Genomic DNA, 14319 nt, shown 5'->3' on the forward strand with positions numbered 1-14319 from the left:
AAAAAAAGTACAAAAATCCAGAGTTTCCAATGGATAGTACTTACTTAGTACTTCTGGACTCATGTCTAGAACTAATTTGACACAATTGCAAAAATACAAGGATTCTAAGGTAGTATAATGGAGAAGAAATAAAAAAAAGTCATTCCTGAATAGGCTGGTTACAAATACGTAAAAGATAATTCCATGATGTTTCAGAAAGAGGTATGACCCATGTGTTCCCCTAGAACTAGTCTAGATTTAATGTGCTTGCTAAACTAAGAATGGTTGTAGCACTTGCTGACAATCAAAATGACACTCCTTCACAGTTTAAAGAATGTAAGTTTATCTTCATTGGAAAAAGACAGCAGTCAGAAATTGCCCTTAATTCAAAGAAAGTCTAGATAAGATTTTCACCCAAACAAAAACTCAACAGAGGTCCCAAAAATCAGCTTTGAAAAAATTCCTATAATCTGAAGAGCATGGGAGAAACAAAAATGTTGTCAAAATTATGTCAAAATTAAAACAGCCCAAAACAACACTTTCAAAAATGGATTACATAATGCAGTCGTATTAGCCTACCAGTTAAGAAATAAACTCAACAAGATTTATCCAGATTTGCATGGGTTTTATTGACTTTGTCTGACACTTCTAGATGGAAAAAAACTGAATTGTGTTTAGCAGCACCTCTGATCTTTTGATGAGCTACATGTTCAAGAATGTCATGCATACAGCTAGACAGCATAGGTGCAGAATTCCTGAATCCATGCAGCGTGTTCATATTTCCTTGTTTGACATGGGATTTATTGAAGAGCCTTAACAACTGCTAAAATGTTCTAATCCAGTAAATTATAGACAAAATACAGCAGCTCTAGATGCATGCATTATAAAATAATTGTTTAGTTCTTTGAGGAAGGCCGTTCAGCCAAGCTACCAGACCAAATCATTTCATGAGATGTCAGTCAAGAGCAACTTTTTATGCTCAGTATTGCTGCTAGAAACTCTACTCAATATTCATACAATCTTGCAAACCCCCTCATATATGTACCACGATCAACTGCCTGTCTACTTTGAAGAGCTACAATGTAGTTTTGCCTGGCTCAGTACCCAATAACAACCATGGGGGCATCCGTGACACCTGTACTATGCAGTTACAAAGATGATCCTGTGTTAAATTTGTAGTCCTCACTACTAAACAGGAAAAATGGGTTTCAATTCAACCAGAAATGAGATTAAGTGAAAACGTTCTGGGAAGATAGTCTAATAATGGATAACTTCAGAGGAGAAAGAATATAACTCTCATTTTACTTTTTATGGGGACAGTAATAATGATACCTTTCTGAAATTCAGTTATTGAAAAATTTTCCTTTAAATCTAAATAAAATATAGGAATAATTGCTTCAGAACATACCTATTACAACAGTGAGAACTGATACACAATTATATATCTCATACAACAGATGTATTGTTTCTCACAAAATAAGATCCCTACATTTGAAAATCACCATCACTACCTTTAAAACATCACATAGTCTTAATTCTGGACTCTTCCTCATTTCACACAATGAATTTGCTCAGAAGGAAAAGACAGTAAAAAAAGGTTAATTTTTGCTTTTGTAAAAATGTTTCTCAGCCTCCCACTTCTCACCTCCCCACAACAAACTGCACCATTTAATGAGACATATACCTACATGCATACAAATTAATATCATTTTAAAATTTACCTTGTTACCATTTCTTTCTCCTTATTAGAGGCATGGCCTCCACTGCTGAGAGGCCTACTTGCTGCAGATAAGAAATACAAGCGATGATTTTTGAAATACTGATCAATCAAAGGGAGCACAACCTGAAATTACATCAGAAAGAAGCAGTTATCTCAGTACGCTTTCTTAGTTACGTCCTCTATTACTCTTTGTAAGTCACCACTACAGACAGGAGATTTCAAATGTTTTCTCCTTCAAATTCCCAATATATTTATCTAGTATCTATTTTCTAAAAAATTTTCTTTATTATCCAAGATACTTAAAATATCATCAGGAAAAGCAGCAAAAAAATATTTACATTATCTCTTACACTAGATCTGTGTTTTCTTTAGGAGGAATATAAAACAGGAAGCATCATTTCATTTTACCTCACAGTTTAATATTTGTTCAATGCTACATACCTGGACACAACTATTGCTGTTCATGCCTTTAATGTAGGGAAGTTTCAGTAAAAAAATCCCTTGGAACTGTCTGTACACTAATGGCACTTAATACTATATGCTCTCAAACAAAACTCCAAAAATACCCTTGCTCGTTAAGGGCTTGTCCACAGAAGTTTTCTTATGATTGCTTCCTTTCAGGTACATGGTTCACAAAAGCGACAAAGTCAATGAGCACAGAAAATAGTACATTATGGAAGAACTGGAAGAGATTACAGTTCACTGCAAACATAACAGGGTTAGAAAACATTGCAAATACCTACCTGTGCCTATTCACTAATGAACTGAAAAGGCACTTTGAACACGCAAAATTCCAGACAAGCTTTTTAGTGCTGAAGCAAGAATCAAATTTTCTTAAATTCTCCTTGGCATATGAAGGAGAACTGGGCTGTCAGGAACCTCAAAGATTAACAATGGGATGCACAAATCTGGGGAGGAATAACCCCAGGGATCAATAAATAGTGAGGGCTGACTGCCTGGAAAATAGCTCTGCAGAGAAAGACCTGGGATCCAGATGGACATCAAATTAACCATAAATCAACTGTGTCTCTGCTGCAAAGAAATCAAACAGCAACCTAAGCTGAGTTAGGTAGAGTTGTAAAGGCTGCAAGATGAAACACAGGAGGTTCTATCCAAACATAAGGAAAGACTCTTTTTTAAAACAAACAAATTAAGCCAAAACAAACAACAAAAAAACCACAACTGCGAGGTTGACTAAGCACAAGCACATGTTGCTCTGACAGGCTGTGGAGCCTTCCTCCTTGGAGATACTCAGAAGCCATCTGGACATAGTCCTGAGAACTATGCCTTATTCGACCCTGCCTCTGCGGTAGGTCTAGACTAGATGACTTCCAGAGGTCTCTTCCAACCCTCAACCATTTTGTGATTCTATGATGAAGACATCAGCATTGTTTTAATACAAGGAAACAGATAAGGAAAGTAACACTGAAAGATACACACAACTGGTTGGTACCAATAAACATTGCTCACATTTAGCTGCCTAAAGATTGTAGAAGAAACTATTGAACTACACTGTCAGCAAACAGAAAATGTAGGGAGGTTATAACATCACATGATTAATTACATAGAATGGAGTAAGAGAATAAAAACAGTAAGAATAGAATCCTCCAATTTTTATCATGACTATACTTCATCTCTAGTATTTTCAAGCTATTTTTATTACTATTGCTTTCAATTATTAAAACAATGACGTTAACACAGAAGAGTGCAAATAAAACAATGATAATCATGTTCACTAACATATCCTTTCTCAACTACTTACTATGTTGACAAATAATATGCAAAGATATACTGTACTTTGGCAAAAAACTTGATTTCTTGTTCATAAGGGAAATGCTCTCCTTTGCCTCTGCTGCCACCATCTGAAGAGAGAAGAAAATTACATTTCCTATTACAAATCCTAGATAGTCTACTCTGCATTTTTTCATAGAAAATGTACAATACAGATAAAAAATATTGGTGGTCTTTAGATATTAATTTAATATACTACAAATAATGAACATACAAGTTAAAGATACATTTTATGACTACCTCATGAGAAGAAAAGAAACAATAAAGAACAAAATAAAAAAATATCTATTGCATTTTTACAGACTTTGTTTAATCAACGAAATGAATTATTAAATTTACCCAACAGAAATTAAGCTTACCTCTCTTCCTCCTATTGCTAAAGTACTCGCATATTGTTTTTAAGAAAATTCAGCATACAGAAAACATTTATCCTTTATTCATTAACTTCTTTCTGCTTATTCACAGAAGTACAGGAATAGCGTTTGTCCCACCAGTGTTTCTAGTTTTCCAGCATTCATTCATTTCAACTTTTGCAGTTCTGTCAAATCTATCTAATTAAGTAGAAAATGAAGCCATGAATATTAGGTAGTAATAGCGGAAGTAACCATGTGATTTATGAAAGCCAGATTTTTGGTAATGTAGGCAATCATGAAACATAATCACTCATAAATTTGATAATTTCCACTTTAAAATCAGACAAGTATTTGGATGAACACTGGTTTATTCAATCTTTCTGCTGCTCCTGCCTTAATATTTTCAATTACAGCACGCATGCCCTGACGTGAGGTACAAGATGTACCATTTGGCTTTGCAATTCCAAGGACAAACAAAAGCTGTTTCTTGCTCCAATTCTTTCCTTTTTTCTGCTCTCATAAGAATCTGTTCTGGGCCAAACTGTTACTTTATCTTTATGAAAAACAGATTTTTCCTTCACAGAGATGTTTCTCCTCCAGAAAAACAGTTGAAATTTGTACAAATGACTGGTTTAATTTTCTCTGTGAAAAAGAGAACAGATGTGAATAGTAAATACCAATGCTCACATGTGAAAGGTTATCAATTTGTTTATAAATTCAAGGGAACATCTTATTTAGTTTTTCAAAAAATGAAAATCATTATAATTTTTGGCTGAATACTTATCATCTGATAAGAAGAATGAATGTGGAAAACTAGAATGAATGTGAAATACATAACTTTCCAAAATTCGTTATCATCATCGACTGCAGAAAGTTAGAGCAAAAATCCTGGTCCAAGAATTTATTTTTGAAATTTTTAAGTTGTTTTTATGATTTCAAACATCTTGGAAATTCTTAGAAAATTATACAAGGAGTACTGTACCAAATTCCAAAATGTACTGATGAGCTTCATCTACATATCTTATAAGCTGCTGGAGGAAACTGTAGGCAAAGCGTTTCTCAATGGAAGGTGTGTCCAATTCCAGGTCCTTAAGTCCTCTGAAATAAGAGCAAGTCAATTTTTAACTTAGCAGAAGGAATAAAAACAGTCTTACCTTGTCTGAGGCCATTTTCTCTAGTAATAATAAACTGCTCACTAATATACAAATTGTTCTGTTTAAATTAAACAGTTCTCTTACACTTATTTCAGTTTTAAGCAATTTGTTAAGATGTAATTCAAGTTTCTCGGGTAGAAGGTTACAGAAAAAGAGAACTCATGACTCAGATTAATTTAATATTATCTCAATTACTTTCCCTTATTTGTAAGATATTTCTATCTTTAATGCCTTAATGTCTTGCATTGATTGATTTTTGGCTGAGGGAATTTCAAAACTGCCAAAGTACTTTGCTTTAATCAATCATGTTGATAAACAATCAAGAAAAAAACTTAGTCTCCCTCATCATGAGTTTTGCCTAAAATTTTATTTGTAAAGAATAAATTTTTAACAGCGATCTAGCATTTGTGAAAAATTAGAGTATAAACAAAAAGAGCTGATAAAACTGTAATTTGCTTTATCTTTTGGACTATGTTCCAAAAGTTCATCTTCTTGCAACAAACCAACAATTAACCAGTAGACAATGGATTCGTGATGTAGGCTTTTGTTTTCTGTAAGTAATCTGGTAACAACATAAGCTTTGGTTTTCGCTTTAATGATTGAGCATAAGGAAGTTATGCTTTACCAGTAAGGCAGTTTGGCACTCCACTGTTAGAGGCACAGTGTCTACAAATAGCTATTTTGCAACTTAGGGCAATATACCTACTAAATATATCTGTCTTTGTACTGCATATTTCTGCTCTAAAAAAGAACACTGCTGATGATAGGATATAGTTTTATTACCTGGAGACTACATATCCATTAATCTGCAGAAATTTCAGAATATCCTGTGCTTTTTCTCTGTCCTTTGCTTTTTCTTTGGCTGTGAGTGTATCATAAGGAACAAGAAGGGGATGGTTTCCTCCTCCTACTATGGAATATCAAGAGAATTAAAAGGCAGTTTGAGAGCATCTGTTGACACAGTATTACCTGATATGCAAAAATACTGTTGTAGTAACACAGCATGCTATGGTACAGTCTAGCCTGAAAGTACCAACAATTCATTTTTCTGTTTCTTTACAAAAAAAGACACTCTATATTTTTGCAAAATATTTAGATATAAACTTTAGACATGGCTACATACATGCTTTTAATATAAACAGCTGCTGCAAAAACCAGGAAAATATGTTGGACTTGGAATCATGAAATCATTAAGGCTGGAATAGACAATGATAATCTAGATAAAACATAGACCTACTATCTTATTGAAAGGAAAAAAAAAAAAGTGAAATAGGAAGAAGTGCTTAACTGTTATGAACATGCATTATCATTGCAACTTGGTTTAATGAAACTGAATGTACTTCAATAAACAAGAATTTCATACTGAAACCAAGAACTATCATTCTGACAGTAATTATCATTATTTTCATTTCACTTTTCTGTTTTAGTAAATAGCTTTTATCTCAACCTACAAGATCTACTTTTTCTTTATGATTCTCCCTCAGTCCTATTGGTTCAGAAGGGGAGTGAGTGAAAGTCTGTATGGTGCTTATTTAGCTGTTGGGTTAAACCACAAGAATTCATATAACTTAGCAAGATATATGCACAACTAAAATCCAAAAAAGTGATGTAGTTCAATTTTATAGTAAAACATGAAAGCCAGAAAAGTAAACACACTTTTTCATAAAATCTTAATTACCATAAATTTGCTGGAGATTTACAAATAAAAAAAATGCAGCACATGAAAAAAAAAAATCATTTGTTGCATAATATTATACTTTGCCCCTTTGGATAACACAAAATCCTATATTCAGTCATCTGCAAATTAGAATTTGTTGTTTCCCCAAGTATTGTTTCCTCCATGTGCAAATGTAATGTCCAAAAAACAATCTTTAACATATAGTTGAACAAATTTATCTAATACAGAAGAAACAGCAGTCACACAGTATATCACAAAATTTATCCTTTGGTAAATAGAGGTAACAGATCACAATCAGTTTGTTTTACATGGAATCAAGAATCTATTCTAGATTTATTCATTTGTCAATTCAAAACACTCTTCTAGATCTATCTGCAATAAAAAGCAGTACTCCAAAAAAAATTAGAGCCCAATCAGCAGTAGTCTTACAGATAAAAATCAGAAGGAAAATATATTAATGTATCTTAAAGTTATTCACGATCTTTGATTTCTTCCTGTATTGTAGAAGCAGTAGCACAGTCAGTCTGTCTCATATGTTTTCTCCAGTTTGGACTTTAAGATAATCAAACAGAATTTAGAATGTAGTAAATACTTATAGTTCATGTTACCTTTTGCTTCAAGCTCCATTTTCTTTTTCTTTGCCCATATGTTATGGTAGTTTTCAGCCATCATTTCTGCCATAGCCTTAGAAAAATGGAGAACTTACAATAAGTTGCAATAGTCAGCTCCCAAGGAAGGACAAATTTCTAGTTGATATAATGACAATTTTTGTGTATTGGCAGTTTAAATACAATTACACTGTAATGATTAAAAAAAATAAGAGTTTTTATCATGATACAGCATTTCCATAGGATGAGCAGGCAGGAATTAGGGACTGGTTGCCAAAAAAAGAACTCTTAAAACCAAACAGAAGGAATCACATAGAGAAGGAAGAGTACTGGTATGTCAGACAGGAACTTGATTCTCAAAACAAAGAGAGCAAGAAACCTCCTAATGACTTCATAACGGAAACAAAGAACAGCAAACTTCTTATAAAACTTTTTCAGAGCAGTCTACTAAAAAAATATATCTCAAATGACACAGAAAAGCTCTCCATGCTGTAAGTAATAGGAACTACTACCACAGCATGAGAAAACATCATAAACTCTCCTCTCCTATGTTCATGATTCTATACCCACAAAACATAAGAAGCTTTAGAATTTCTCAAAATTTCACTCTTTATATTTCACGGACCTATGTAACAGAATTCTTCAGTAAGTAGTCAGCCAATTACTTTATTACTGCTGCTTGTTTCACTGTACTATAACAGAGCTCAGCATGGGCAAAGTCCCCACATTTCAAAAGTTTTTTTATAACTAGCTTTGAACACCATGTTGCCATCACTATACTGATACCAAATCTCATCCTAATTTAAACTTATCTAGTACATGTCTACAGAATATTGAAACTGTACTCAGAGTAAAGCAGTAGACTTTAAAACCTGGCACCATGCTCCATCAAATACCACTACAAAATTTAACTTTCTAAAGGCAGAAACATGTTTGTTTACCAACTAAAAGTAATATTCCAAATAACAGCAAACTAGTGATAAACCTGTCAAAATCCTGCTCATGATCTTATTACAAGTCATATCAATAGTTCCTGATTCAATTTAGAAAAATGAACAATGACAAAATGCTTGAAGAAGCTGGTGGTGAAGTTAATGGTAAACAGGAGAAAAAAAAAGTGATTTTCCAAACCTGTCTGAACAGAATTCTCTTTAGAATGAATGATGTTTGCCAACAAGACTTAGAAAAGTAATCTGGAATAAAAGAAATTTTGGAGCCTTTCAGAAAGAACTGCTTTTTTTAAAAAATAAAAGAGAATCAAAGAGCAATGGTGAGAAAAAAATAAAATAAAATAAAAAAGAACCATTTTAACTACCAAAAGGGTTAAAAAGTGCTTCTGACTTACATGCACATCTCTGGAGAGGGTAACATTGCTCATGTCAATTGCTCGAGGACTATAACCATGGGCTGCATCTACAGAGATCTGAATGACAAACATGAAAACAATGGAGCTGTTGGAGTTGTATACAAATATTTGTAAGTACTTGATGTGAAGAAGTGAACATTAACAAGATACTGAAAATAATGAAAGGACATAGGAAAAAAAATCACTCTAAGGGCAAAAGGACTCCCTATATGGCCCAATACCAATAGAAGTAAATTGAAGTTGGATGTAGGGAAAAGGTGTAAACATCGCTCATTTGAAAGCAAATTTCACTTGAAAAAATGTTTAAGACATGAACTCACTGTAAATAATTCTGTACTAAAATTTTAATTTATATCTCTGCGTTTACCATTTTTTCCAAAGAAAGACAAAGCAGGCCAAACCTTGGATTCAGGAAAAAAAATCAAGCTTTGTTTTTTTTCTATTCAACTCCATTTCTACCTATATTATCTACTAAACAAGATACACGATCCTTTATATGTCCCTCTTCCTCAGTCAGAAAATACCATCAATCTGTCATTCTCTCTACTGCCTAAATTTGTCACAGGCTTGTTCAAAAGTCCTTTGATAAAAGATCAAAGAAGGATAAACAACGATGGAGATTTCCTGATGGCAAACCATTGCTGCAGGAAATGTGGCTTGAAAAAAGTGAATTATTGTGCCCTTCCTCTTTGGATTCTGCTGTAATAGATATACTCATGTCCACTACAGGAATATCTTCCTTTAAAAAGAACAGAATTCTTCTTGTTTTGCACTATATTTAGTAGCACATATGAGAATTTGCAAGACGTAGAAGTTGTCCATTTAAAAACGTATTTCTGATAGAGAAGACAATAACACAATGGACATACACGCAGTAAGCAGCAAAAAAATCTGGTAATTGCTTTCCTGTGTTTCCTAAAGTAAACAATTGTTACATTAACATTACTGATTAAATACCATAACAATTTCTCAGCTGAACAGGGGAAAATGCTAGATTTTGCCTGTGATTACAGCACATTTTAAACATACAGTGAGTATTAATGTGATAGTATACTCTTGAAATGCTATGGTGTTCTAGATTTCAGAAACTCTCCTCATATAGTTCTGTAATTTTTTTATAGTATAGGAAGACTAGCTTATCTAAAAAAGCTCTGTTTAGAGTAATTTGACCCCTATTATAAAGCTACTAATTCTAAATAACTCCTTATGCTTAAAGTATATACAAAAATATGTGTTTGGGGGCAACAATACAAAAAAAAGAAAATGAAATGAAGAATTACAGAATGAAATTATCATTTGTAAACTAAATTTTTAGTTTAGTTTTACTTCATCCCATATAAAATCCCATAATATTCACTTTCTAAAGTCTAGACAGTGTAGGGGCAGGTTCAACTGCTTATTTTTCACAGGTGCACTACCAATCTTGCGCATACAAATTGTGCAGAGTGAAAAGAAGTGGAGATTTTTCTCCTCCATTTTATTTCCTCCACTGATCTGGTTCCATGTTTGTCCCTATGAATAAACTGAGAGAGTTACTTTCCCCATTCAGTTAACTTTGCAAAGTATATACAGCTGTAAGATAAAATAGAGAAATGCTATCATTATATTGACTTAGCAGCATTTTGATTTTAAGAAGGCCATCTCAAAGGAAAAAAAAGTCTAACATTTTCAGAATTGTTTGGCTGTGAATGCATGTCAGCATTATGCTTCATTAACATTAATATTTGTATTCAATTTCCTTCTTTTAAAATGACAAAAATCAATTCTATGTATATCTTTACTTACTTCTTTAGTTATTTGAAGGCATCCATAGCCAAAGTAATCGAAAACATCAATACCCAATATAATCATACTCCTAAATAATTTAGCAAATTTTAAATCAAATAAAAAAACCTAGTTTAATATTTAATTTTTTTTAAAATGTTTGTTAGCTCAGTATTTTGTAACATCGAAAAAGTGTCAAGCTTCAGAGCACTGAAATCCAAGCCAAACTTTGGTATTGTATGATCCCTTGTAAAAAATCCTTTCACATATTTTGGCACTACAGAACTATTTCATCACTTATAAAAATCAAAGAATGGCATGTTTTTTTATTAATTTTTGGGGAAAGTAAATTTTCAACAAAATTACTTACTTGACTGGTTTGAGATATGCGACGCGTCCGATTATACAATGCCATGGAATCTCCCTCCCGTGTCCTTTCAATCCGCCATCCCCATGCCAGCATGGTTTTTAACGATTCTTTGATTGGCCATCGATAAATTTCCTTCTCCTAGAAGGATGCACAGGCAACGATTACCTTGTTTAACATGCAGCTGTGCAGAGCAAAAACTTAACTACTGTGCCTTTGCTTGATTATAATGAGATGAAAAGAAATGCATTGAAATCGTGGCATAAGGACACTACAATTAGGCAAATAAATCCTACAAAATATTTATGTTTATTTATCATTTTAGAGGTGAGAAAAATTCTGGCCAGGCAAGAACCTGATGATCACAGGGATAAATAAGAGTTTTAATGGCTTTAACTCAATATGAACTCAAAGGTAGACTGGTTAATTATCAGAAGTAATACGGTGTTTGCTAGATGAAACAAAACAACATAATTACAGAATCATAAAAAACAAAGTCTACATCAAAAGAGAACCCTGGAGATCATCTGGCTCATCCTTATGTTAAAGTCAGATTACCTAACTTAATTGAATTAACCAAGATTATGAAGATTAAGTTATCTAGTTATCTAGATAGTTATCTAATCTGTTGTGCCATGTCTTGAATAATTCCAGTCTACCACTTCTCTAGTCAAACAATTCAAGGAATTTTCAAGGAATGAAGTATTTCTGGTGAAGCAACTTATACTCCAATGTTTTACCTTGTCACTGTACATGCCTGTGAAAAAAATAACTATTTTCTCTACAACTACTTTTTAGGTAATGCAAGACTGAGGTTAGACTCTTCTAAGTTCTAAGATGAACAAATCTAGCTCATACAAACTTGCTCCATTTTCCAAGTTTTCCAGTCTTCAAATCTAACCTAGTTGGACTTGAAGATCTTTTCCAACCTGAGCAATTCTATGATTCTGTGATTCTATGCTGGAGGAGAACAGACAAAGACTAAAGATTTAAATCTAATCTTCACTAAGCATCCCTGGATGAACTTGCTCTAAAAGTATACTGGTGTTATGACACTTGAGTTTCACTGTAAATTAGGCCAGTTATGTTGAACCATGAGAGAAAATTGTTCTGGTGGCCTGTCTAGTGTACAATAAAAAACTACTCCTCCCTAAGATTTTGAGGAATGCAACAACAACGCACTAGTGGATGGAACCAAAAAAAAAAAAAAAAGTGGTAGTAAAAAAAAAAAAAGAAGCAATGTAATGGCGATGTGATATTTTCACATTAAAAGGGAATTAAAAAATTAAAAAATGTGGTCACCCTGAGTCAAGAAGAATGACCAAATTCCTCACCTTTTCAGAGAGTAATTTATACTGTTTCATTAATGGTTGCACTTTTGCAGATTCAGAATACGTTTCACCATATGTCCATCCATTGGCAAACTGAAAACAGTAACAAAGAGGGAAAAAGTGTGAAAAATCCTATTTTTACTTTGTATAAAGGAGTGGAAGAATGCTTCTGCCAATCCGTTCTCTTAAAATGTCCTTTCTACAATTTTCTCAGTGAATCATTATATTATCCACATGCAATGAAAAGAATTATATTAAAAAAAACACCTTTTCTGAAAATTAGTAACTGCTTGAAGAAAACATTTCAAGATATTTTGTCTTTATTGACTTCCTCTAGATAACTCCACAGAGCAGAATAGTATGTTACAGTTGAGGAATAGTTTTTAATAACAGAAACTGCATGAAATCATACAAATCCAAAAAGTGTCTGTATTTTTTATTTTTTTTAATTTTACATTTTTACAAATGAAAAAGTCAGCAAAACTCTCAAACAATTAACCAAATATATTAGCTTAATAATCAGCAATAAAAATAATGAAATGCTGAAAAACTATCCTGAAATATTTCTGTGGGTTTACAGAAGTCTTAACTTCCTAAAAATTTACTTCAAGAAAATTTTTGTTTATTTCTTACCTATAAAACAACTTGGAATATTATGAAAACCAATAACATTCAGATTTAAATCTTTTTCAGATTAAGTGGATATAAATTAAAATTTAAAAATAGAATTAAAAGGAAGAGAGATTTTACCTTTTCCATCGACCACTTATCATGAGAGTGTTCCGCATATTTGTTAATGAAATATTCTAGTTTTTCGGGGATTGTAATGCTGAAAGTTAAAGGGAAAAAAAGCTAATATATCACACATGTTAAATTTGAAACTTATCTCAATGAAAAGTTTTTTAAAAAATGTTGCAATGCATACACCAATTTGAAGTATGTTATTGTGATGTTTTCCTCCTCACTGTTTCTCCAAGACACAGTTATATCAAAGATGAAATCTGACCTATTTAATGACTGTGAATGAAAACTACAGCTGTTACAGGATTTTAATTTCTTTGACCCACTGTTTAGGGAAAATTCAGTAAGGATATCCAACACTTAATCTTTTTGCTACTTATTTCTATGACTAGTATTCTTTCTTTTTTGTTGTGTGTGCGTGTGTGTGTGTGTGTGATTAAATATGTAAATATGAGCAATAGCTTCAGAAATGCAGTAGTTTATTACACACATCCATAATAAACTAAGAGCTAGAACAGTCCTTTTTTGCAACACATCATGAATTTTATATATTTCTATAAATTTTATTACATACTTGAAGAACATCAATCTATTAAAATTAAGGGTTTGTTTGCCAACACAACTCAGTGAACAGCTTAAAAATATTATTAAAAAAAAAACACATAAAAGAAGAAATATGCAAAAAATATGCTAGCCCTTAAGTAAAATTTCTTAAGTAGTAAAAGAAAAGCAGCTGTCCTGGACCGTCAAGCAAGAGACAAACACAGAGAGAATCCTCTCCCAAAAATGGTTCAAATAACAGTATTTATCTGCATTCCTGATCACTTAGAAATAGCATAATCTTCCCTCCTTAAACAAAGAATTTTGCAGCAACTGTGTTACAGGGGCATCTACTGCAAAGCAGAAGAGCACAGTTTTTCACTTACAGGGTGATAAAAACCAGATATGTAAAACAAAATGATGTGGTATACAGGCAGAATAACAGTTTGCAAGAACCCAAACACACATAGAGGACAGAAAGCACTGATCCAGCATCATCAATAGTTTGGGTTTTTTGGTTTATTTGAAAGTGTGCATTTCAGAAGAAACTACCAGTGATATAATAATTTGCATAATTTCAGAAATGTAAGAAATGGACAAGTACAACAAGGTCATTATTTATAGCTTTATATAAATAGAGCTAGGACTGGTAAGCAATGATTGCAGGATTGACACGTAAAAGAATAAAGGACTGGCTGGAAGTGACACAGATGAAAGCAGTGCTTTCCTTGTTTTGGATCATCACAAAACAGTGACTTAAGGAAATGAGATGACCAATGATTTTAGTATTGTTAAGGAACATCTTCTGAGATTTTGAGTATATTATGGCTATTTACAATATTCCTCTGAAAGGATGCCAGAAGTCATATCTCTGATTGATTAACTGATAATATAATACCCTCACTAAATTTTGTTAAATCTTTATAT

General features: G+C 32.7%; 1 protein-coding gene across 1 annotated transcript in view; it reads right to left on the bottom strand.

Moving 5' to 3' along the window:
• The window catches only part of RYR2 (ryanodine receptor 2), a 347696-nt gene that overhangs the window by 90968 nt on the left and 242409 nt on the right, over nt 1-14319 (bottom strand). Inside the window, 9 exon segments of the mRNA XM_031552189.1 lie at nt 1701-1822; nt 3497-3561; nt 4826-4941; nt 5781-5907; nt 7284-7359; nt 8629-8706; nt 10784-10921; nt 12115-12204; nt 12862-12940. Coding sequence (XP_031408049.1) covers nt 1701-1822; nt 3497-3561; nt 4826-4941; nt 5781-5907; nt 7284-7359; nt 8629-8706; nt 10784-10921; nt 12115-12204; nt 12862-12940 — 891 coding nt within the window.

The sequence above is a fragment of the Meleagris gallopavo genome, chromosome 2, assembly GCF_000146605.3.
Source record: "Meleagris gallopavo isolate NT-WF06-2002-E0010 breed Aviagen turkey brand Nicholas breeding stock chromosome 2, Turkey_5.1, whole genome shotgun sequence".
NCBI classification, from domain to species: domain Eukaryota; kingdom Metazoa; phylum Chordata; class Aves; order Galliformes; family Phasianidae; genus Meleagris; species Meleagris gallopavo.